Source organism: Molothrus aeneus, chromosome 6, assembly GCF_037042795.1.
Source record: "Molothrus aeneus isolate 106 chromosome 6, BPBGC_Maene_1.0, whole genome shotgun sequence".
Taxonomy (NCBI): Eukaryota; Metazoa; Chordata; class Aves; order Passeriformes; family Icteridae; genus Molothrus; species Molothrus aeneus.
The window spans coordinates 55,887,512-55,910,783 of NC_089651.1; the positions used below are offsets into that span (position 1 = coordinate 55,887,512).

Genomic DNA, 23,272 nt, shown 5'->3' on the forward strand with positions numbered 1-23,272 from the left:
TTTACAGACATTAACTGCTTCGCAGCGTGTTTGCACACGAGAAACCGAGCAAAGCAGCACTCTGAACTTGCAAGTGGCTTCCAGTGTAGGCCAGGCTTAGAAAAACACACATGGCCACCCCCCTCCTCAGCTTCTTCATGGGAAAAAAGGTACAAAATGGATTAGTTGGGCTGAAACGCCAGCCAGGAGGGCTGAAAAAGTGCATTGAGCATCACAAGGAATTGCCTTTTTAAAAGCTCCCCTCTGAGATGTGTTTGCTCGCATTCACTCAGGATAATAAACTTCATTTGGAAACAGCTTCTCTCCTGAGGTGGGTGGTGGGTTCTAATTATGATCCACTGCTTTATTAAAGCCAAGTGAGGCCCTTCAATGCAAGGAGCTTTTCCCTCGTTGCAGTTGGAGGCAGGAGGGAGGGAAGCAGACAATGAGGATGGTAATGTGAGGCTGGGGAATGTGGTGGTGTGATGGAGGCAAGCTGCCATGAATCCCCTCGGGAGCACTTTGCATGGAATCCAATTATTGCTGACTCTCCAGGGGCAGATGGCAGCACCAATGGCTGTGGTGAAAGGGAAATAAAAGCCAAACAAAGCATCAGGTCAGAAGCTGGGTAAGCTGGACAAGAGATCCTGGCCCAGCTGGATCCTGTTTTCTTTCTGTGGTGCTGGTGACACACAACAAGCCAACCAAGCAACACCTTCTCCCCTTTCTTGTCCCCAGTACTACCCAAAACTATAAATCTGTGTTACTTCTTACAGGATGTGATGCAGTGCTCTCACAACAGCACAGCACGGGGATGGATGGCCATTAACACCAGCTAAGGACCAGGCCCACAAATAGCCCACAGAGAAGAAATTTGTACATAATTAGTTTTTTCTCTAAGCAACAGGAGGAGAAGAGAACTGCTGAGTACTTAGCTAGGAGAAATTAGGTGTCCCCTGTGTCCTATATGATAGGACAAGACCTAGCTGGCACCCTTAGCTGCAAAGGAGAGTATTAAAAAAATAACCTATTTATGTATCCATCCTGCAAGAGAAAAGAGAGGTTGGAAGTGCAGGTTAGAAAACATTCCCCATTGATCTCTGGAGATGCTTGGGGCTGTTTTTTTGGCCCTTGTGCTTTGTTGTTGTGCAGCAAACCCTTCAAAAGCTCGTGCCTGATCCGGCGCTGTGCCTCACTGCAGGAGGGGGACTAGCAACCTCTTGAGCCATCTCTCTCAAGCACATGGCTATGATCTCATGCTAAACTAAAAGGAGGCTAATCTTAGCATAAATTTGCACTTATCCCATCTTTCATAAGCATAAAATGAAGGTGGAACACAGAGCACTTGCAGGAAAGCAGTGTAGCAGGGAAGATTAAATGTAGGAACTGACAGCAGACTTGGCAGCATCCGCTCTGGCACCCTGCTCCAGGGAAGGCTGGGCCCAGGAGCTGCAGGTACCCTCAGCCAGGCTGGGGGGCTGGGCAGCAGTGGGGGAGCCCCTCCTGACCCCCTGCAAGGGCACTGAGCCTGCTCTCCCGGCTGCCAGGAAATCCTTGGCTGGATAACATCAAAAGGAACGTTTTAGGAGGCTGTGAATGCATCTCAAATGCTCTCATAACCATTTTAAGTGTTCTGTCTGCTTGTGTCACATCCAGGTAACTTTTATGTAATTATTCTCCCCTCCTGAATAACTGAGGAGATAGAGATCTTTCTCTCCATATCCATATATATATATATGTATTCACACACAGTATCTGTGTACTACAAATGCTCTCCTACGTTGGTGCACACCTACATCCTGATCCTCCCAGTTCTCACCAAATTTGGAATGTTTTTAGATTCAGTTCTGATACAAGCAGATGGGCCTCATGACTGTTAATTCAGATATTCTGCAGTCAGATGCAAGTATCTCACATTCACAGAATAATTCAGGTAGTTTATTTCCTACAGACAACATACATCATCTAGGGAAGGAAACCAGATTAAAACACACACACCCTGGTGCATTGCAGGCTACTTATTACTGCAATAATCACTCCTACTTGTCAATACAGTGATTGCTGTTGTGTGTAGTTAATCACAGAAATAAATCCTAATTCAGTAATCTCAGTGCATACATTAAAACCCAAAAAGCACTTGAAGTATTTGCCAGTTTATTTGTATTAGTTAAAAAATTGGCAGCAATGCTATCTTTATGTTACAAAATGATTTTTGGCCTGCTGACAAAACCTGCTACAAATCACTTGATCACTATTCACGTTGTCTCTATTGATCAATAAGGTACCAGGTGAAACAAGGCCTGTCAATGGTGTAACTGCACTTATGGTTGAGCAGAAAATGGTTCAAAGGACACATTTGGTAGAAGCCACAGATATGGGCCATTCCCTCCAGATCTGCTCTGCAGAGCTTTCATTCCATGGACAGAAGAACACAGCAGTCACAGCTGGGCTTGGGCCATCTGATGTGGTTCAGGTGCCTGCAGGAGAAACTCCCAGCAGAAGGCAGGGGAAGCACTTGTGGAGAGCTCTGGGAAGCAAAGGGGATCCTCCCTGCTCCTTTGAAATGACACTGGAGCAGTGCCAGGGCACAGCAGCTCTCCCGTGGTACGAGAAGGGGAACAGAGGATTCCACAAAGGGGAAACTGCAGCCAGCAAGACTTCTAAAGATAATACATGCTGCAAAACCCTGATGGTTAAGACAATTAAAGTCCCAAGATTGTTTCAAACAGCTCCAGCTTTAGGATTTTTAATTATTAAAATCATGTCTCTGAATCAAAAGAGGTCATTAAAGACAAGCTTCTGTATTCTGCTTCAGCTACAATCATGAAGAGGGAGGTCTGCAGAGGAAGTTTGCTTTATATGGTCAGTGTCAACTAGCTTGGAAGGCAGGAGTTTAAAAATTATTACAGATTAAAAGTTACTGGTTGATTCTTCAGTACTTCTCCTTCCAGTCACTTCTTGCACTATATTCTCACTGATGTCTTATTCTGACTTTAAAAAAAGATCAGAGCACAGTTCCATTTACATGACTCATCAGGTGTTCTTCTGGGAGCTAAAAACAAAAATAAAATTTAATTACTATTATATAGTACTGCAGGCAACTTTCAGGCTGAATTATAATAAAATGTCATTTGGAAACATATGGCATAATATGGGATTGGCTTAACTCCATTATCTCAAGATCTTTGCAAAAATAAAGCCAGATATTGAAGGCTTTCAAGAAGGCACTAACCTTAATCATTCCTTTCAGAAGAGCCCGTTTACTTCTCCTGACACTGGGTCCAGGTCTATATCATAGAAGCAGGGTCTTGTAGGAAGTCCTGGCATAGTGCTCATCTGGACAACAAGAGACAGAATGTTAAAGTGGCAGGGGCAGCATTTTTGGGCACAACACTGTTGGGATCCAACACTGAAGACCTGGATGGCAATAGCTCACTGAACACCAACAGACCAGAGAATGATCGTCATGGGACTGTTTTGAAGCACCCCATGAGAACCAGAAACTCCTGGCTCAGTAGACAGATATGAAGTTTTTGCTTTTTATGAGAATTAAATTTGGTTTCTGCAGCTGCAAGTAACTGAGCCCAAGATTTGGCAAAGTACTTGGCTATGCAGCTGATCAGTTCACTGTTGGAGGAGTGTTTATGGACTTTGCTGTGATGAGACAATTACTTCTGAAGTTTTCTGAGTACTAAAGTGAAGATACAAATTTTAATACAACTTTGCCAGCTGTAAAGTCTCAGTTGATTTGTTCTTTGAGAATCTAGAACTAGACATGTTAAATAATTAGGAATAATTACTGGAGCACACTCAGAAGGGCTGTTCAGAGGCAGAACTGAAGCTCACAAAGCAGCTGCCAGCACTTCTGTCTCAGGCCAGTCCTCTGCACTTGTCCCACAGCTGAGTACCCAGTTTCAGGGATGCAGAACAAGGCTGGCAGGAACTACACCTGGCCTGATTTATCCTTGCAGCTGACAGCATTTCCCCTCCCCTAAGGCAGCATTTAGCCCAGCAGCACACACACAGGCTGAACATGGACTCTACAAAGGTCTGTGACCATGTTTGGTAGCTGGTGCCAGTGGTCATTAAGTGCTTTTATAAAAAAGGAGAACTTGAAAGGTCTCATTTTCTATCTGCATCACCCTGCCTCAGCTCTCACAGTCAGTATTGTTATGCCTGTCTCCATTAGATTAAACATCTCTTTGGCAACCTGGTATTTTCTCCCTGAGCAAGTATTTTGCACGCTAATCAAATTACCTCCCCATCTTCCTTTTGATAATAAGCTAAGCGGCAAGAAGGCAAAGCTCTGTTGGTGAGGTCTTTCCTTCAGCTCTCAAAACTGGTCAGGGAGCTTTTGGAGTCCCAGCCCATTTTCCTCAGCCATTTACAAGTGCTAAAACACCAGTCCCACATGTACTGTACCACTGCAAGTCTTTCATGGGTTATGCAAAGGTAAAAATCACTAAAGTCCCCTCTTTGTGATGAATTCTGGGGCTGCATTAGCTTTTTATGAGAGCCACTGCCTTCCCAGACAGAGAAGAGGAGGGTCACAGAGAGGACCCCCATTCCTAGTCTTTGTGCTCAGCTGCATAAATATTTTGCTCTTAAGAACATCTCACAGAAGTTTTAAGAGGTTCAAAGTGCCCAGAGGGGTTTTCCTGTTCTCAGCTCCCAGTCTCTGGCCATGAAGAGCAAGAAACTTCCTATTTATTTATGTACCACTGGAGAATCATGGAGCTTTGCAGATCTCCACCTCCAGATTCAGAGGGCCACAGCAGGAGCTCAGAGGGTGCCATTCAATAGAGTAGGAGGTGCTGAAAATGTGCCTGACTTTGCCATTTCTTGCACTTTCTATTTTGAAATGAACAGTCAATTTTTCCTCCTTTCCTATCCAGAGGGCAGCCCACAGTGGCTACTCTGTTATCTATTACTTTAAGGCAGTCTGCTTAAACCCCAAATTTCCATGCAGTGCAGAATAATTTCCATCCAGGCTACTAATTTTCTGTACAAGTGTCTACAATGCTTCATGCAGTTATTTTCAGAGCTGAAGGAATGAACTTTTTCTCATTTATCCTCCTCCCCTTTAAATACCACATGTGCTCAAAAAGAACACAGGGCAATTCACACTATTTACTTACAAGAAAAACTTAGACCACCTGGCTATAATCAAACCCCTTGCAAGATTTCAAATAAAACCAATACCAACCAAACATATATTTGTTGCTCTTGTGGATCTCTCAAAATAAATGCCATTTAGGATCTAAAAAACCAGAGCTGAATAACAGAATTGTTTTCAATTCAGCAGCAGCACCAGAAAGGAAACCAAATCAATCTGAGTCCAATGATTTATTTCATTTAAATCTAGATAACCTTTGAAATTATATTTCCTTAAAAATTTCACAGAATTTCATGGAGGTACAACAGTTTCAACTTTCAGCCAGAAAGGAAAATTCCAAACCTCAGAAGCTGAGAAAAAAATAAAGCATGATGTGCCTTTGTGATTAACTTCAGATAAAAAGAATAGGCACACACCAGTGATTAATTTCACCTCACATTTATCCTAAAAGCTTTTGCATAGAGCTACATATTTGTTGCATTTTCAGCTCACACTTCAATGGCTGATGCTTAAAATTTATTCTGAGGCTAACACATCCCCGGCTGAATGGGTTTAAAATAGTGATCTGATTCAAAATGCCCCAGATTGTTTCTCAAAAGGACATCCATTCCCTGGGCTTTAGACACCACAGCAGAGTGATCACGTCCCAGCCAGAAGACTTATTGTTAACTGGCAGAATTAACACCATGATTTGCTACATAGCCAAGAAAACATCAGGAAATGGGTACAGGAGCAGAAAGGAAAAAGTCCAACTCCATAGAAACTGAAGACATCAGAAAAAGAGCCAAAATGTTAGTTTTAATGTCTGAAAACATCTCCCTCTTGTTTACTCATTAATGCAGTGTACCCTTTCCTTCTCCAATGCTTATGGAATAAATAATAAAATAAATCATTGTTTGGACTAAATCTTGGCTTGCAAAAAATGCCATTTATAACAGGAACAGACATGCTATCTTTCATTCTATCCCAAAACTCACATTAGTCTTTAGAACATGGATGAGCCAGACTTTAATCAGGGATGTGATTACCTTATTTATGCTGGATAATCTGGAAACCTTAACTACCTTTTTTTTGTTTAAAAAAAGAATTAAAATAAAAAGGCAGTAAATATTTGGCTCTAGCTAGCATTTGAAGGAGAGAGGATCCAACTCTTAAATCAGTAAACTTCATCAACTGAGTCATGCACCCCTAATGTTTCTGAAACTTTATGTATAACAAACATGTTGCCATGAAGACCTCAGGAAAAGGTTCAGGGCTAGTAAACATGAAGAAGAGCTGCTTGCTCCAACTGCCTCATGCCCTAAGGTAATCTAACTAGTTGCTCAACATTTGCCCAGAAGAGATTCCCCAGGTAAGATTTCCAGTGGATCCTTTCGTCCTAGTGTTGCTTCTACAGATGCAAAGCTGAACGTGGGTTCATTTTGCAGATAGCTTCTCTTTCTGCCAGGCAATTCACAACAAAGCTGCTCCAGGATCCTGTTTCCATTGTTGCTACTCTCTCCCCTCTCAGCTGACAATATGCCAATCATATCAAAGAACAGAAACTAAAAACTGAAGGGCACAGTGAAATGAGTTGTTGGAATTGTTGCAGGCTGAACAGCAAACAGATGGCCAGCAAAACCGCGAGAAACAAAGAGGAGGGGAGCCTGATAAATGATTGATAGCACAGCTCAGCTTTGCTTTGGAGGGGTCTCACCCAGAGACATCTGCTCTGTAAGCTTAGGAGGGGTTGCCTTGCTCTGCCCTGATCCACAGCTGTACACAGAGGTCACCTGCAAAATGCTTCACCAGGAATGCAAAGTCTCAACAGCAACCAGGTGGGCCAAGGATTTCTCCCTCTACCAGCCTGCTGTTCCTACAACTCACAAACTACAGAGCTCACCCTTTCCTCAAAATTAAGGAAAAGAGATGTGGGACCTGAGGAATACAGCAGGGGCTTGCTAATTATTCAAATGTGAAATGGTCTATTTCAGCCTCCCTCCTCCCTCTGAGAAAAACCCCTATTAAGGCATCTGATACACTGGACTGCTAAAACACCAGCTGTAAATGACAAGGACTCTCCTAATTTAAGACACTGAACAGTAAGTGACTCCTGGAATGCACAAGAAGGTTTTTTCCTCACCCCACAGCTACCACATACCGTTCCCACCAGGGGATACAAGAACCCAGCCCCAACGCTGGCCCGAATGTCTCGGATTGGCAGAACAAAACCTGTAGGTGCTCCTTTTTGTTCAGGGTCATGAGACAATGACAAATGAGTTTTAGCCATGCAGATTGGCAGGTTTCCAAATCCCTGGGAAAAGAGAAAGAAAATGAATGACATAAGTGGAAAAACCAGTAATTTTTCCAGTACAAAAATCTAATTGCTCTATTGTGCCACTCTCTGCAGACATCAGGCATTTTATTCCCCAACAAGTGCTTCATCCTCAGCCTGTCAGATCCACTGATCATTCTACAGCCCCACTGCTTCTCTCTCAAATTCTCTCCCCACTCCCTGTTAAGTACTAAAGAAAGAACCACCATGTCCCTTGGCACATCCAGCTGAGGAAAAAATTAATGGTATGGAAGTGTCTGATGTACAACCTTGACAGCCAACTCTCTTCAGCCTACTCTCTTCCCAAAATGTTGAACAGCTCAGAGTTAAAGTTTTGTTCAGATGAAGTCAGTTAATTAGAAGTGTTTGATCAATACAATTGCAGGTTGTGAGGAAGTGGCAATTGCATGCCTTTGGGATTTTGAAGGAATATATAAGAAGCACAAAAGTGAAAAGCTCTATATGCCAGTAGTAAGTGGACTGCAAAAGGAAAATTGGTTACAGCACCCTGAAGCCAATGAATTGCCAGTCCTCACATTGCTTTTCTCTTCAAAGACCTTTAATAATGCAGAAGCAGGAAAATTGACAACAATTTCACATTTAAGAAGAGCAAAAGCAACACAGCAACCTGAAAACATTGAATTCAACAACCAGATGGCAGGTTCAAAACTTAAAAAACTTTCCACATTAAGTCTTGTATAACCCACAGAACTCTTTCCCCAGAGTAATTGTGACTGAGAAAAATCCACATGGACTCAAAAACTGATTAGTGGAGCTTGATCTCAATGGAACAAGACAGAAAAATAATCAGAAACTATTTAAAACCAGCGTAATTAGTTGTAATTCCCTAATTCTCTAAATGCTGAAAGAGTGGAGAGTATAGTAAGGAAAGATTTCTAAATCCTCCTAGCCCTTCTCCCCAAAACTATCACAGATAGGTGGTACTGGGCCACATCAGTGAGTTCTGTCTTCTTCACTAGAAGACAAAGTCAGTTTCTCCTTTCCCACATCCTTTTCTTTGTCTGCCATAGCAGCCATTTAATGAGTCCTGGATAAGGACAAGATTTGAGTGAGGATTCCCTTGCAATACAGCTTGAATACCCCTGTTCAGTATGATAATTTTGAATCAAAAGCACCACTGCTACCAGGTGGTGTGGAAAACTCACCTGCTTGGTGTACAGGGCAACTTTCTCCTGTGCTTCTGGAAGTAGCTCAATGTCTCTTGCCCCATAGACCTGCTGGGCAATAAGCCTGATCTTGTCTACAATAGGTAGCTAGAAAAACAAAAAAGACAGGCAAGTCAGCATGGCCAAGGCACAAAGCCCTGCAGCATCACAGCAGTTTCAGGTCCCCACATGTGTCATCAAGTGCACTTCTACAGACATAAGGCTTAATTCCATTTGCCGTAGAACAAAATACAGAGTAATTTGAGAGCTTTCAAAACATGTTTCAGTATTTCAATGGGTAGCCAAAACAGTAAGAACTGACTAACTAGGTCTGTGAGACTTGTGGAATCAATGTTTCAATTCTAACACCACATTTCTTCTCAATTTCTCAGGCAGCCTTTTAGCCCTAAACAACTTAAGCTAGTGAAACCAACTGATACAAACAAAACATCCCTGTAATAGTGCAAGTTCCTACCTCCACATTATAGAGGAACCTGAAGTTGTTGGGTGCCTGGGATGCTCTCTGAACAGCTCGGGCCAGGGCCAGGGCCCCTTTCCCTCCCTCTGCCCAGTGAGTGCACTCCACAGCATCGAATGCTCCTGCCTCCTTTGCATGTTGTACTACCAGGGCCAGCTCAGCCTTTGTATCTGTCCTGCAAGGAGAAATTTGCATGTTTTTACCAGGATGCATACACAGTAAATTAATGTTTGTTCTTGACAAGATCCAAAATGTGTCCCAAGAAATCACAGCAGCAGAAAGCTGCTCAGGGGTTATCAACCACAGCCTCCTCCTTGGCTGGCTTCAGCTTCAACACCACAGCTCAAAGTACTTCTGCTGAATAAAAAGTCCACACAGTGGTTGTCTGCTGTGCAGTACAACATGCAGAGCCCAATTCATTCATTTTCCAACAATGCAAAACTGTGACCTTCTAGTATCTGAAGGGAGCTTACAAGAGAGCTGGAGAAAAACTTCTTACAAGAGCATGTAGTAACAGGAACAAGGGGGAATGGTTTCAAACTGACAGAGTAGGTTTAGATTGGATACTAGGAAAAAATTCTTTACTGTGAGGGTGCTGAGGCACTGGAGCAGCTTGCCCAAGTGTTGAAATTGCTCCTGAAAGTATTCAAGGCCAGGCTGGATGGGGCTCTGAGCAGCCTTCTCTTGTGAAAGGTATCCCTACTCATGCCAAGGGAGTGGAACTGGATGATCTTTAAGGTTCTTTCCAACCCAGGCCATCCTATGGTTTTATGACTCTATGGAAATGCTGCTAACAACACATCAACAGGACTGAGAACAAGAGTTTGTGTTAAACACAGTATTTGAAGTGGCACAGTGTTACACCCTGCACCTCCCCATGCCAGCTCACTCACTTGAAAGCATTGACAGCCACGACCACCGGGACACCAAACATCCGCGCGTTCTGGATTTGCTTGTTGAGGTTGCTGCAGCCTTTTGCCACCAGCTGAAGATTCTGCAGAGAAGGCAGCAGGCAGGAAGCATATTTTATCAAAGGCAGGGAAACTTTTTTCCCAAACCCACTAAACCAGAAGCTAACGGTAAAAATGTCAAAATGGGAATGAAACCACAAAGGCAAATCCCCAATGCTGCTTTTGGAACAGTCCAGACCAGGAGACAGGAAAATGAGTAACTACTTCTAATGATCACTGGTTTCAGCTCCCAAGTCAAGGTAAGAGAAACCATTTTTTATAACCTTTTGTTATGCTTAAAAAGTTAATACCTGTTCTCATTAACTCCCCACAGTAAAGCCTCAGTTTCCTCTCTGACACATTTCTCTTTATATATTAAATATCACCAGCAGTGAATTTCATGAAATCCATTTGAAGTCTGTGGCAACAGCTTTTAGTTTACATATATTTACATTTTGCAGCATCAGAGACTATTCCTGGAAATTCAGACATTTCATCCCTTCCTATGCAAAGATAACATATACAGAAGCTCCATGAGTGAAAGAGCTGCAGCAATGTAAAGAGCCTGATCAATTATCCAAAGGGTACACAACCATTCAAGGCATAAGGATGGAAGGTGAGACTTTAGTTCACTTTCCTTGCTTGCAAATGAGGGGGGGATAAAAACAATATCTGCTGCTAAGAAGAGAGTAATTAGAGAGGCACTCTGGATATTTTCAGTGACAATATTTCAGCTAAGCAATTACTCTGCATTGAGAGGGTTGGGGAAACAGAATAGATACTACTATGAAAAACCAAGCATACAGACAACTGCATGAGTTAAGGAGAAATAAAGGCTCTGAACACTGGCTAGGTCAAGGACAATAAATGTTTGAAAGAGCAGAGCCAAAGTAACATCATTTAAAAAAAAAAGGAACATTACAGCTTGCATGAAGAAGCCTTTCTGTGGCAGCTAAATAAGTGACACAGTAGTAATCCAGGCATGCACTGCATGACACCATCATGTCATGACCACAGTTAGCTGGTCCACTGTCACAACAGCTTAAAGATTACCTCTTCTGTGTATTCCTTTGGCAAAGGTACCCCAGCAGTGACCTGTGGAAAAAGGGAAAGAAATGGAGTCCCATGAAACTTTTATCCATGACAGCAATCCCTGCTTGATTCTTATTAAACAGTAGCAAGATACAACATTCTATTCCATGCTGATCCTTTTTATTTCTAAGAAAAAAAAATAAAAGGAAGGAAAAAAGACTGCATGATAAAATACATGACTCACTCTGGAACTGTTACAAGTGGCCCAGCATGCAGGCACTTCACTAGGGCAATAAAACAAGCAGGTATGAACCTGGAACATACTACAATGAAGCTGTTGACAAACAGGGAAATATCAGTTCCTTTTACAACTCTGAATTTCAAGACAACTTCAAGCTGCTCAAATGCTACAAGGCTGTAAGTGACTGGAACAGAACTACAGGAACAGCCCCTCAGACCCACTGAAAACCTTCCCCAGTACTTACTGCAGGTCCTCCCCCATGCATTTTCAGAGCTCGGACAGTAGCAACCAACACCACCACATGGGGCCGGAGACCAGAGTAGCGGCACTTAATGTTGAAGAATTTCTCCATGCCTATGTCTGCACCAAATCCTGCTTCTGTAACTAGAGTAGGAAATAAAAAAAGAAGTTTGTGAAAGATTTCTGGGTGCAGAAATAATATCCTGATTATATAAATCAGTAACTTCTTCCAAGAAAAAAAATAAAATTAAAAAAGCCCAAAGACAGTCATGATAAAAAAAGACAGATCCCTCCAAAACAAAAAGCAAACAAAAATACCCCACACTCCACACACTTACCAACAAAACCGTCTTTACCCACAAGCTTCAATGCTATTTTGTCTGCCAACACAGAGGAATTCCCATGTGCAATATTGGCAAAAGGTCCAGCATGAACAAACACTGGTGTTCCCTAGAACAAGGGGGATGCAGGAGGGAGAGAAAGAGGAAATCAGAAAGTGCAATTTTGCAAATATGCAGCATGTCAGGAGCTAAGTACTGTGGTATTTGAAAGCAAAGAAAAACACTTTTAGAAGATAGATCTTAAAGCCTTCTGATCAGACATTTGTTATCAGCAATAAGGACTACAGGGCAAACAGGATTATAATAATCTCCACAAGTGGAGGTATTAATCCGCTTAGGAAAAGGATGGCTAAACCCAGCAACTCTTTGTCATTCTCCTTCATCCACACCATTTAAATTCCCAAAACACTTCTTGACATTAAAGACAACAGACCAAAGACACAGCAAATTTTAGTGCATTTGCTCAGGGTCATCCCACATGCCAGTGGCAGACCTAGGAGGAACCCAGCCCTCTCCCCTAGCCTGAGCACAAAACCACAGTAAACCCCCAACTCTGAGCTGAGCAGAGCCACACTGACTGTGATGAATTAACTAAATCAGTTGCTCTAAGTGCCTTCTCAGAGCCAAGAACCAAATAACCTGTGCTCACCTCTAGTGTCTGCATGAGGTTTGGTTTAACAGTATCTTTCATCAAGACAGCCAGAGCTCCAGTTACTCCCTAAAAGAAAAAAAGACAATCAGTTTCCAGATGTACCAAGACCTTGAGATGGCTCCTATGCAGCGTAAAGGCTCCGATTTTGTCCTCGAGGGCTTTTGGTACCAGAAGCTGCTCAACATACAACTAACTCTAGTCAGGGCAAAGCAGAAAAATGACCTTTACAGTCCTGTAGGAGGAGCTGTGATTTCTGGTGGGAGCAGCCTCTTGGTTGTGACCTTGCTGGACCATCACTTTGTAGCAAAGGCGTAAAGAACAATTAATTCATGTTTCAATGCTATGGCAGGGTTAGCAGCTAAGAGCAGCAAGGCAATAACCTCTCAGTAAGTATGGTTTACTGCAGCCCATGCAGCAGCAGAAAGCAATATTCTTAGGTTTTGTAGGTCCTTTTATCCCAGATTTTTCCTCCTTCTTTTCAGCAACTTTGTCTACATACTGGCCCTTAAAATGTCATAACAACCTGCTACATCCTGCTCAAGTCTCTTGTGCAGAAATAACTTTTAAAGTGAACCTCTGTGCTGATGAGAACAACCAGACTGACATGAAAGCAAACACTGGAGCCCACATTTCCTCCCAGGTGCAGCCATGTACCCTGCTGAATTCTGCTTCCTGAGCAACAAAAGCTTATGATTTCATCCCTATATGCTTTGGGAAGAGAAGATGTGGGTTTGGCCATTTTTGTGACTGACAGTCCAGTGGAAACCAAACCAGCTGTTATCCAGCACTTGAAAAAGTAACTAAAATTGCTGTCATGAGTCCTGAGCCAAATGTTCACAGCAGTTATGAAAACCTTGACCCATAATCTCTTTCTTCCCTTTCAATTTCAACTGAATTGCAGCACTCACAGACATGAAAGACTATTTCTTTCTAAGACATTCACTGCTTTGTTTCATTAGTTTCAATCTTGCCACATGAAAGCCTATTTAACATTTAATGGAAAATCTTTAAACTTCACTCATCTCCACAATAATGAAAACTGCAGAGCAAGATTTCCATGGTGACATTTCAGACCCGTGTCGCTCAGCACACTTCCATACATCTCATCCCTAAAACCTGAAGTCAGTTTTTGATTCCTTCCCAGATTTTTTTTTGCATTTCCTGGTAGCACACCCATGACATTGGTTGCATCACAGCAGCAGGACCCAGCCTGGTCTCTGCAATCACATTTCTGCCTGCATGAGGAGAGGGTAACACGGTCCTAACAACATCAGCCACTGGCTGCCATCAAGTGCAAACATAACAGACAAGAGAAACTGTTGGATGTCTGATACCATCCTCCATTCTGCAATTGGAATAGGCAGAATTAAATATAATTAGATTTTTTTAAAAGTTTAAAAAAATTCAGATGAAAGACTTCTATCACCTGGACTCTACAGAAAAGTCAAAGAAACTCCCAAGTCAAGCACCATCTGCCTACAAGGCTGATGGGCAGTAAGAAACACTCCTGTTTTCCAGAAAAAGGGTTTAACTCAGTTACTTAAGTTAAACTGGCAGCATGCTAGGTGTAGGAATTAAAATCTCAAAGCTGCCTACAGAACTTTGGCTCATGCTCTTTCTCATTCCCAACAAATGTCTCACATAGGGATTTACAGATAAATTGTTCCAGCCAGGCAGTTTTCCTGCAAGGCCAGAGTCAGGCCATCAATCTACTGTTTCTTAGCCTTATCCTGGGAGGAAGTAAAACAAATAAACCACACTCCCACATCCCCCCAGCACATAAGGGAACAAAAAACCTGCAGCAAGATAGCAAGAGCTGAGTAAGCCTTAATGCCCTGTCCCACCTAGCTGGAAACACAGGCCAGGAAGAACTGCCTGGGACACAGGGCATTGCCCTGAAACCATGCTGAAGTACCATCTGGGAAAATGCTATTTGACACACTCCACAGACCTGCCAAGAACTAACAATTATTGGAGGGAGAGCTGCAAAGCAGTGCTGCAGCTTGCAACTGCTGCTTAGGGCTGCTTTACACACTGGTAACAGGCATCACCAGCACTATGACATTCAGCATTTCATGAAAGGAAATTAAACATTTGTGTCCCTCATCAAAGGCTGCCTTACAGAGAACACACCCTTTTTGCAAATGCTTTGGCTTTTATAGCATTCACAGACTCCCAGAAGAAGATATTTCATTGTCTCTAATTGAATTTCCAAACGCTTTGCTCCTGCTCAATGCTTTCCTCACTCCAGGGAGCCTAAGAAACAGGATGGCCAGCAGGATGCATTTTGAGTTCTGATTCATAAACATGCTTTTTACGTAGAAGCCACCACGTATTTCCCCTGTAACTCCTATGGTGTCAGCTGCAACTTGACGCACAGCACATCCCACAGGACCCTTGTCCCTGCCCAGATCACACACACACCCTCTCTGGATAAGGTGTGAAGGTGCCTCACTGAAGGAAAATAACTGCATTAACTGCATCATTAACTGCAGCGGCCAGGATTTTATCTTTGCTCTTCTATGCGTTAATTTCTTTTTTTTTTCATACAACTGTCTCTCTGCTTTTTAATCCAAGGACTTTCAGAAATAATAGAGAAAAGCATTTAATGGCATTGACTCTTACAAGGTCATCAGCTGTAACTGGTTGTCCTTTTTTGCTGGAAGCTACCACCATTCTGCCAAATCGCTTTTTCATATCATCCAACCCATCAGCCAGGGCTAGGACTGCCATGATTTCACTGCTCACTGTGATGTCAAACTGAGCCTGCAAGAGATGAATGAAGGACGTGAACTCATTAAGATTCCCTCCCAGCAATTCTTGCCTCTGTTCAATTCTTGAAACAAGGCAAATCATCACCATTGTAATGAAGAAAAGAAAGAAAAAAGTACAGACACAGAATATACAAGAAATCCACAGCATTGCTCTCAGAACACTTCATGTATTTTGGCCATTCAAACTGGATTTTTTTCCTGCAAAATTAAACAAAACCTACTCATTCTGTTGCTATTACGTGTCTCTCCTGGCACGAACATTAGTGATTCATGTAAGAACACGTAACGCTAACAAATTATATTTTTCAAGACTGAGCTCACTAACTCATCTGATCATTGCTAAACAATACAGTAAAAGACAAAAAGCCCACCAGCAGAAAAACCAGATTCTATAGGAAACGTAGGGCAAAATTCATCTGACATAATGCAGACACTTCCACCTTAGAGAAGCAAAGCACCCTAAGGACATTTCAAGTCAAAAGAAAGAGGCTTTTCTGAGCACAATTCATTTGAACTATAAATTTGACAGTTACTTAAGGGATAAGGGGAGTCACAGCCCAATTTCCTCTTTCACTCCATTGATTATACAATAAATCTAGACAAGCTCAGATTCTGTGTCTAGTTTTGGCTGGATAAACCCCACCCAAAACATCTGCAGTGGTGAAGATGAACCACTGTCATGACCAGCTTTACAAAGGGCACTCCTGTACCACTGTTATGCCACACACATCCCAGTTTGGGAAGCCAATATTCAGGAGACAACAGGGAAGGAGGGACGAGACAATTGAAACTAAACACAGCCCTGGTAGCAAATTTCACTGCTCAGTTGAGAAGACTTTCTGCTTTCTATTTAACAAGATAATGGTCAAAGATGCAAATAACTGGAGCTACAGCTAAACTTCCTCCAGGAACACCTTTTTCAAAGTACTTTTTAAGACATGTGAGAAAAGGGAACAATTACCGTCCGTGAGAAGCCTTTCTCTGTTGCAGACTGTCCAATAGTGATTTTCCTAAGGAATCTGTCATTTGTATCCAGTACTGCAAGGAATGCAGAGAGGTAAGATGCCACACTGCCAAGTCATAAATTCACATCTTTGCCCTGTGACAAACACCCAGCCAGGTCACCAATGAAGAGAAGATGGCAGTTTGAGAAACCATCCTCTCCTGAAGAACGGCAAGTGCTTCTCAGCATGATTCTTACACAAAACTGCAATGAAATTAAGATACCCAGAGATACACCAGAGCCTGCACTACATTCAGAGGGAGTCTGCATCCCTTTGTGTGCATTAATGACCAGACCAAAGCTTCTCTGAAAAGCAGAACTGATAATATTATTCCAATTGATTTTTCACCATCATTAACCAATATGAATCCAGGAAACTACTGCAGTCAAAAAGAAATAAAATTAACACTTTATAAGTTAAGTGATAAAATGGTCAGATACTATCATTTACTGAGAATTGTTTTATATAGCTCCATTAAGTCAAATTACCTTGGAAACACAAACTATGAAACACTGGCTTAAATTTGCTGTTTCCTTCTATATGCTTGAAATATTCCAAGTGTTTTATGAAGTATTTCCCATGAGGCAGACTACTTTAGTCTCATTACAGGTTATGAAGCAAATTCTGAAGAATACATTTCATACTGTATTTCAAAAGAAAGAAGAAAAAGCAATACACTTGGAGCCTAACTCAGGATAAAAGTCATCTTTTACAATTCTTTTGATAGTGAAGTATTACATCTGCCAGACCAGAGAATGATTCTACCTTCAACTACCCTTAAAAACCTTTAAAAAACGTCTTCATTTGCTGTCAGTCCCCAACAGAGCAAGTGGGCAGATTAGAACAGAGTTTAATTCCAGAGCAGAACCCTCTCCTTACTCACAGAGCAGAAAGGTAAAAAGGCTGTTGGCTACAGTTGCCAAATTCAACTCTCTCAGTGACTGACAAATCCAGAAACACAAACTGTCACCTATTAGCAGACTCAATGTTTGTGAATTCAGAGCAGACTCAAGCCCCTGTGTTAGACCCTTCAGGAATGGGATCCCAGCTGCAGGCAACTATCCCACCAAACTTAAGGAGGGAGGAACCAGCTCTGCCCTCTTTCCCATTTTCCCAGGAAACACAGTTTCAGCTGCAACTACAAATGTCTCTTTTGACATGTTTTCTTTTATTTAATGTCTCTAGTACCTCTTTGCCATGTTATGGTGCCTGGGTCAATGTCCAGTCTCACAAATGCATTTACTTCTTCCTTTGTCAGAGCCATAGGATCCGTTTTGTTAATGCCCAGTTTCTATGGGAAGAAAAGACAAATTAGAGGTCTATAGTAAAAATATCCACAGGAATGAACCTTTTACTGCAGCATTGAGGATTTGGCATCAGCATTTGCACATTCAGAAATAAGGAGGAGCTGCCTTTTTGTGAGCCTTTCTTCCAGACCCCACAACAACATAAGATGATCCATATCAGCATATACTGGACAGAGCTTGCTGCTGCCCAGCTTGGAAAGGACAAGGCACACAAAGGAGCTCATTAGGGCAGGGTGTCACCAAGCTTTGTGCAAGGCACCTACAGAAGGAGTAAGAGACAGCTCTGCACTTCCTTCCACGCCTTGTCCTCATCATTAGCCTCACATGCTTACATCCATTTCTCCTTAGTTTGCCTGGGGTCACAGCACACAGCCACACGGATTAAAGCCACTGCTTTCAGCATGCTGGTTAAAGCAGCACAAAGGAGGAATTAAACAATTTAGTCACAAGGCTGTCAGCATCCCAGAAAGCTGATCTTGAACACACTGAGAGGATGGGCACTTTGCCAAGTTGCTTAATTGAGAGAAGAATTATCTCAAGAAGCCTGATAGAAGCACAAGCTTAGGCATGAGGGAAACGATACAGTTGATTTATGAACAAGCAAGGTTTTTTAATTAACCAGACAGTTAAGTCGTATTTTTCTTCTGAAGAACAGCAGGGAAGAAGAAAGTCTGTTCTTTTCCTCTTCAAGCATATCATTTAGAAAAGGAAATAAACAACAACAATGACAGAGATACCATCTTTCTGGAGTATTAGCATTCTGTTCACATCTTGACATTTAATAATCAGAAGAGTGGTTAGGGTAGAGTTCCTCAGCAGTCCATCAGGAACACCAAGCAGTATGACATCATTTCTTGCTCAGCAATGGAAGCAAACCACACATTCTCTAATGGTTTAAGACATTATAGCCAATTAATATGTCAGGGTTTTACCTTCCCAAGTAGTCCTGACTTACAAATGGGCAACTGATCCAGCCTGAACACTCTAGAAAACAGGCTTGTACCTTGAATGAGCTCAGCAGGGCTCAGTGTGTCCTCCCTCCTAGCTGCAAGGTTCAAAAGCCCAGTGCAAAACTATTCATCTGCTAATCCTAATTTCTGCAGAAGCCAATGTGAAATTGTACATGCCCTTAAGTTTTGAGGATCAGAGGAGCTGTGGGCTGCTCAGGGACTGCCATTCAATGACAGGGCTACTTATCTAACCAGGAATTTTATTTTTTTTTTTCAGAGGAGAAATTTGCCAGGTAGGTAACAGGTATTTTTTTCATTTTTCTTTGTTTTCTGACTATGGGTAAAACAAAGAGAATTCTGTATGTTCTCTTTTTGCTGAATTTTATGAATTGGTTTTTTTTTTGTGCTGCTATTGACACAGCTGTCACATGGGAACCACTAATCTCTAGCTGTACTGTGTGTTAGGTAGAGACTGATTCTGGTCCTTTCTTAAACTGCATTAAGGACACTGACGCCACTAACAAAGGACACTAAGCTCTATTTCTTCCCATTGTGTTAATCATGGAGTATATGACAGAGTTATAGCAGTGATTCCTCCCCTTCCTACATCTGTTTTCTGTGCTGTATGAAGGGTTACCACACTTCTGCACACTTTGTGCAAAAAAACAAATGCCAGAAGAATGACCCAAGGGACAACACAGGGGTTTCTGTAACATAGCTCTGCCTACCTAAAGAATAAGTAAATGGAACAGAACCAGAAACCAAGGAGAAAGCAGCGAGCTCACCTGTAGCCTTCGGATCTGAATGTCTGAGAACTTCCTGACACCATTGACAGATGGCACCAAACGGTTGTAGAGAGCCTTGCAAAATAAAACAAGCATTGAATCAGCACTGATTAACAAGCACATCCAAAACAGCCTGGCCAAAGTGGGCTGGGGTCAGACACATGGTAAGGAAGGACTGTACCTGGTCAGACTGAGTCAGCTCGTGGAACATGCGTGCATCAATAGCGGCAGCGACCAGGTTGTTGGCTGCAGTGATGGCATGGATGTCACCAGTGAGGTGAAGGTTAAACTAGAGGACATGGAACATATCAGTTACCTCATCCTGCTGCAATTTTCATTTATTCCAACTCACCGTAGACAGATGGAAAGAGGAGTATTAATAGTAATGTTAAAGTGGGTGAGGGTGGAGGGGGAGAGATTGCTCAGTGCAGTATGTGGAAGAGAGGAAAGAATTTCTTTAAAACATAAAAATGCCTCCCCCACACTCATGTCATTTTACAAACTTCTAAAACAAAGCTCCCAAATAAAAGGTTGTTTGTTTTTTTTCTTTTCCCCTCCACCAGAACACCTCTCACAGGGTCCTTGGCACTTAAAAGACCCCACTCAGAACACACTGTGTTCTGCATTGCTCCTCCTTCACCCTCCTACTGACCCCCTCATTTGCACAGCAGGTTTCACACATACATTAGCTGAAGTGGCTGCTGCTCCCACAGGGGAGTCTGAGCTAAACTGGAACGAGCAACCTTGTGCAGCACTAGCAGTGGAGCTCTGTGGTTGCACAGAGCTCTGCTTAAGGTAACCACCCAAACATAGAATCACAGGCAGAGCTTGTAGACCACGTACTACACAGTGACACTGCTAGTAGTTTTCTTAGTTCTATCTCATTAAAACATAGTTTGAGTGGGTTTGCCTACATGAGTTATCTGGCTGCACTGTAGCTGTGAAGCTGGTGAAGGATTTAGATTGGCTATGAGGGAAAATTTCTTCATGGAAAGGGTTGTCAAGCACGAGAACAGGCTGCCCAGGAAAGTGGTGGGGTCACCATTCCTGGAGGTACTTCAGAAATATGCAGTGGCACTTGGGGACATGATTTAGTGGTAGGCTTGGCAGTGCTGGAGGAATGGTTGGACTTGCTTAAAGGTCTTTTCCAACCTAAATGATCCAATGATTATGGCAGGTGAAGAAAGGTGTGGGTAAAACAATCCTCTTAATCTCTAGCCAAACAGCAAAGGCAGAAGATGAAAAGGGGATATTAGAAAAGGTGATATGACAGAATACCTTACAACACCATTTTACTGAAGTCTTGTTACCGTGGTCTCAAAACCCACAAAGCTAAAACAGAATGCAGCTAGTCACACACCAATTATAAATTCTAATTAGTAAATGATAATTGTTGTCTCATTCTGCATACGTGCAACAAGAAGCAACTATTATTATCTTTGTTCTGCAGTATGAACTCAAAAGTTTTTCACTTGCTATTTTTTTTCATAGGATGAAAACTGCATACAGAATTATTAAATGATGTATCAAGGTCATTATTTTAACTAGTGACTCCAGATACTTTAAATTTTACCAAACATGCATTGACTAAAACATCTCCACAAAACTCTATGTATTTGTATCACGTGGGTCATACTTAAGAAAAGTCATTCCAGCCAGTTTGGTTCCTAGAGTGTGGCTGTTTCCCACGGCAGCACACAGTCGGGTATTTTGTCTTGTCTTACTAACACTCCCAAAGAGGAGGAGGTTATTTTTCCTGTCACATTTATTCTTCACACATGCTCTTGGCACGTGACTAAATCAATATTCTGCCTCCTGAACATCTTTATCTTTTATGGACTTGCTGCATCAATTAGAACAAACAGCCCTTTTGATTGTTTTTACTTTTCTTCCTGAAATTGTCCTGTGTCAATCTACAATGCATGAGACAAAGGCAGAATTCTACAGGCAATTACTCTGAGAGCTGAGAGAGGCACGAGAGCACATGCTACACGTGCTTCTTAATTCCCTGCCTCCAAACACAGAATTTTACTTGTTGCCAAGTCACACCAGAAATATGCTCCAGTGCCAGCCCCCCACAGGCTGAGGTCTTGGCATTGCTGATTCCCAAATTCCTTTTTCCCTGTTCACGTTAGTAATCTAAAACACAAGTACTCCAAAATAGCTCACGGAAAGAGTCGGTGGTCACCAAAGCTGACAGAACTATGCAATATTCTTCCAAAATTCATTAAGCCATTATCATCTTCATTTCAGCACTGGAAAACGAGGCACAGGATGTACTTTGCTCCAGGGTACACAGCAATTCAAGGCAGAGAAGGGGAGGGAAGAGAGGAACTGGGAATTCCTAGCTCTATCAAGTTCCCTGACCATGAAGGCACACTTTTGAAACAACATAGGGATGGTTGTTTGCTAAAAAACCCAGGCTTTACTGAAATCAAGCACCCAGTTCTATCAAGTGCTACACTAGGTCATAAACTCATACATTTGCTAAGTTATCTGACTGCAGTATCTCTTCAGGGTCTGTGAGCTGTGAGAGCAATGAGGCTTTGTATAAAGAATTACCTCTTCCATTGGGACAACTTGACAATAGCCACCACCTGCAGCTCCACCTGCAGAGAGACAACAGTCAGACCACACCAATCCAGGTGTCTCCAGCCCAGTGCTATTTCATCTGTTTGCTTAATGGCTCCAAGAGAGCAGCTACCACTGAGCAGCTGAGTTTAAGTCCCAACACAGTACCTTGAAGACAAAACTGAAGAACTTACCCAAAGCTATTTTTTCTTAAAATAAATGCACTTGTAACTAGAAATAATGTAAAACTACACTGCAGAATAGTATTTCTGAATGCCATCTTTGTCCATTTAGGCCAGCTGCAAGCAACAGAACAATCATACCTTTTATGCCAAAAGTTGGCCCCTGAGAAGGCTGCCGAACACAGGCAAAGACATTCTGGTGAAGGTGTGCTCCTAAGGCTTGGACAAGGCCAACAGTGGTGGTGCTCTTCCCCTCTCCCAGGGGAGTGGGAGTTATTCTGCAGCAACAAAGCAGAAAAGACACAATTACACCCTTGCAGTGGGTGAGAATCAAATCCCAGGGATAAAACAGTCACCCAGTGATTGCAGTTAATGAGAATTCAAATTCTGAACTGGCTTATACTTCAGCTAATCTTCATCAATTCAAAACTGGAATGAATTGGCAAATCATTACATAACTGCTGACAACTTTGCTCTGAAACAATTTCTTAGTTCCTACTGAAGGCAGACTACTGGACCAGGGGAAGTTTGGCTAGGAACCAGTCTACCCTTCATAACCCTGACCTGTAGACCAAAACAATTCATCTGCTGGAGAGAAATGTTAAGCTACGTCCCCACTGTTTGCCACATCCATCTACTTGCCCAACTACTACATTTTCACAGTGTGATTTACTAAAACCCAGAGCACCCCATACAGTCAACCCCACCAAAAGACAATTCAACAACAAGCCATGCTAATAAAATTTCATCTTGTAAGTGATGTGTCAGTTCAGGAGGCACCTACCCAGTAACAACGACATATTTGCCATCTGGCTGGTTCTGCAGACGTTTCAGCACTGAGAGCTGAACCTTGGCTTTAGTTTGGCCATAGAGCTCCACCTCATCAGGAAAAAGGCCAACTTCTTTTGCAACTTGTTCAATGGGCTTGGGCATGTAGGACTTGGAGATTTCAATATCACTTAAAGAAAAAGAGCAAGATGAGTTTGTAAGTCAAAGACTTCCACAAGTTCCCTGCTTCTGGAGGGAATAAACCACAAACACTTAATCTATGTTTTAGAAGTCAATCTTTAAACCCCCCTAATTAAACTAATCAGATACATTACAACAGACACATTCTCAGAGTTGCCTTCCTAAAAATAAAAGCCAAACCCAGAACAAACAACCCCTTTCCTCAACCTCCCCACTTTCCT

At 42.3% G+C, this 23,272-nt stretch overlaps 1 protein-coding gene across 1 annotated transcript in view; it reads right to left on the reverse strand.

Moving 5' to 3' along the window:
* Window positions 1–1,895: 1,895 nt before the first annotated feature.
* Window positions 1,896–23,272, reverse strand: part of MTHFD1 (methylenetetrahydrofolate dehydrogenase, cyclohydrolase and formyltetrahydrofolate synthetase 1) — a 40,192-nt gene continuing 18,815 nt past the window's right edge. Inside the window, exons 11-28 of the mRNA XM_066552483.1 lie at window positions 22,867–23,040; window positions 22,224–22,360; window positions 21,892–21,938; window positions 19,511–19,618; window positions 19,330–19,404; window positions 17,476–17,578; window positions 16,245–16,321; window positions 15,135–15,275; window positions 12,507–12,575; window positions 11,855–11,966; window positions 11,521–11,660; window positions 11,057–11,098; window positions 9,947–10,047; window positions 9,051–9,228; window positions 8,576–8,683; window positions 7,236–7,388; window positions 3,212–3,315; window positions 1,896–3,031 (exon numbers count right to left, since the gene is read on the reverse strand). Coding sequence (XP_066408580.1) covers window positions 3,226–3,315; window positions 7,236–7,388; window positions 8,576–8,683; window positions 9,051–9,228; window positions 9,947–10,047; window positions 11,057–11,098; window positions 11,521–11,660; window positions 11,855–11,966; window positions 12,507–12,575; window positions 15,135–15,275; window positions 16,245–16,321; window positions 17,476–17,578; window positions 19,330–19,404; window positions 19,511–19,618; window positions 21,892–21,938; window positions 22,224–22,360; window positions 22,867–23,040 — 1,855 coding nt within the window. The 3' untranslated portion in view covers window positions 1,896–3,031; window positions 3,212–3,225. The remainder of the gene's footprint in view (window positions 3,032–3,211; window positions 3,316–7,235; window positions 7,389–8,575; window positions 8,684–9,050; window positions 9,229–9,946; window positions 10,048–11,056; window positions 11,099–11,520; window positions 11,661–11,854; window positions 11,967–12,506; window positions 12,576–15,134; window positions 15,276–16,244; window positions 16,322–17,475; window positions 17,579–19,329; window positions 19,405–19,510; window positions 19,619–21,891; window positions 21,939–22,223; window positions 22,361–22,866; window positions 23,041–23,272) is intronic.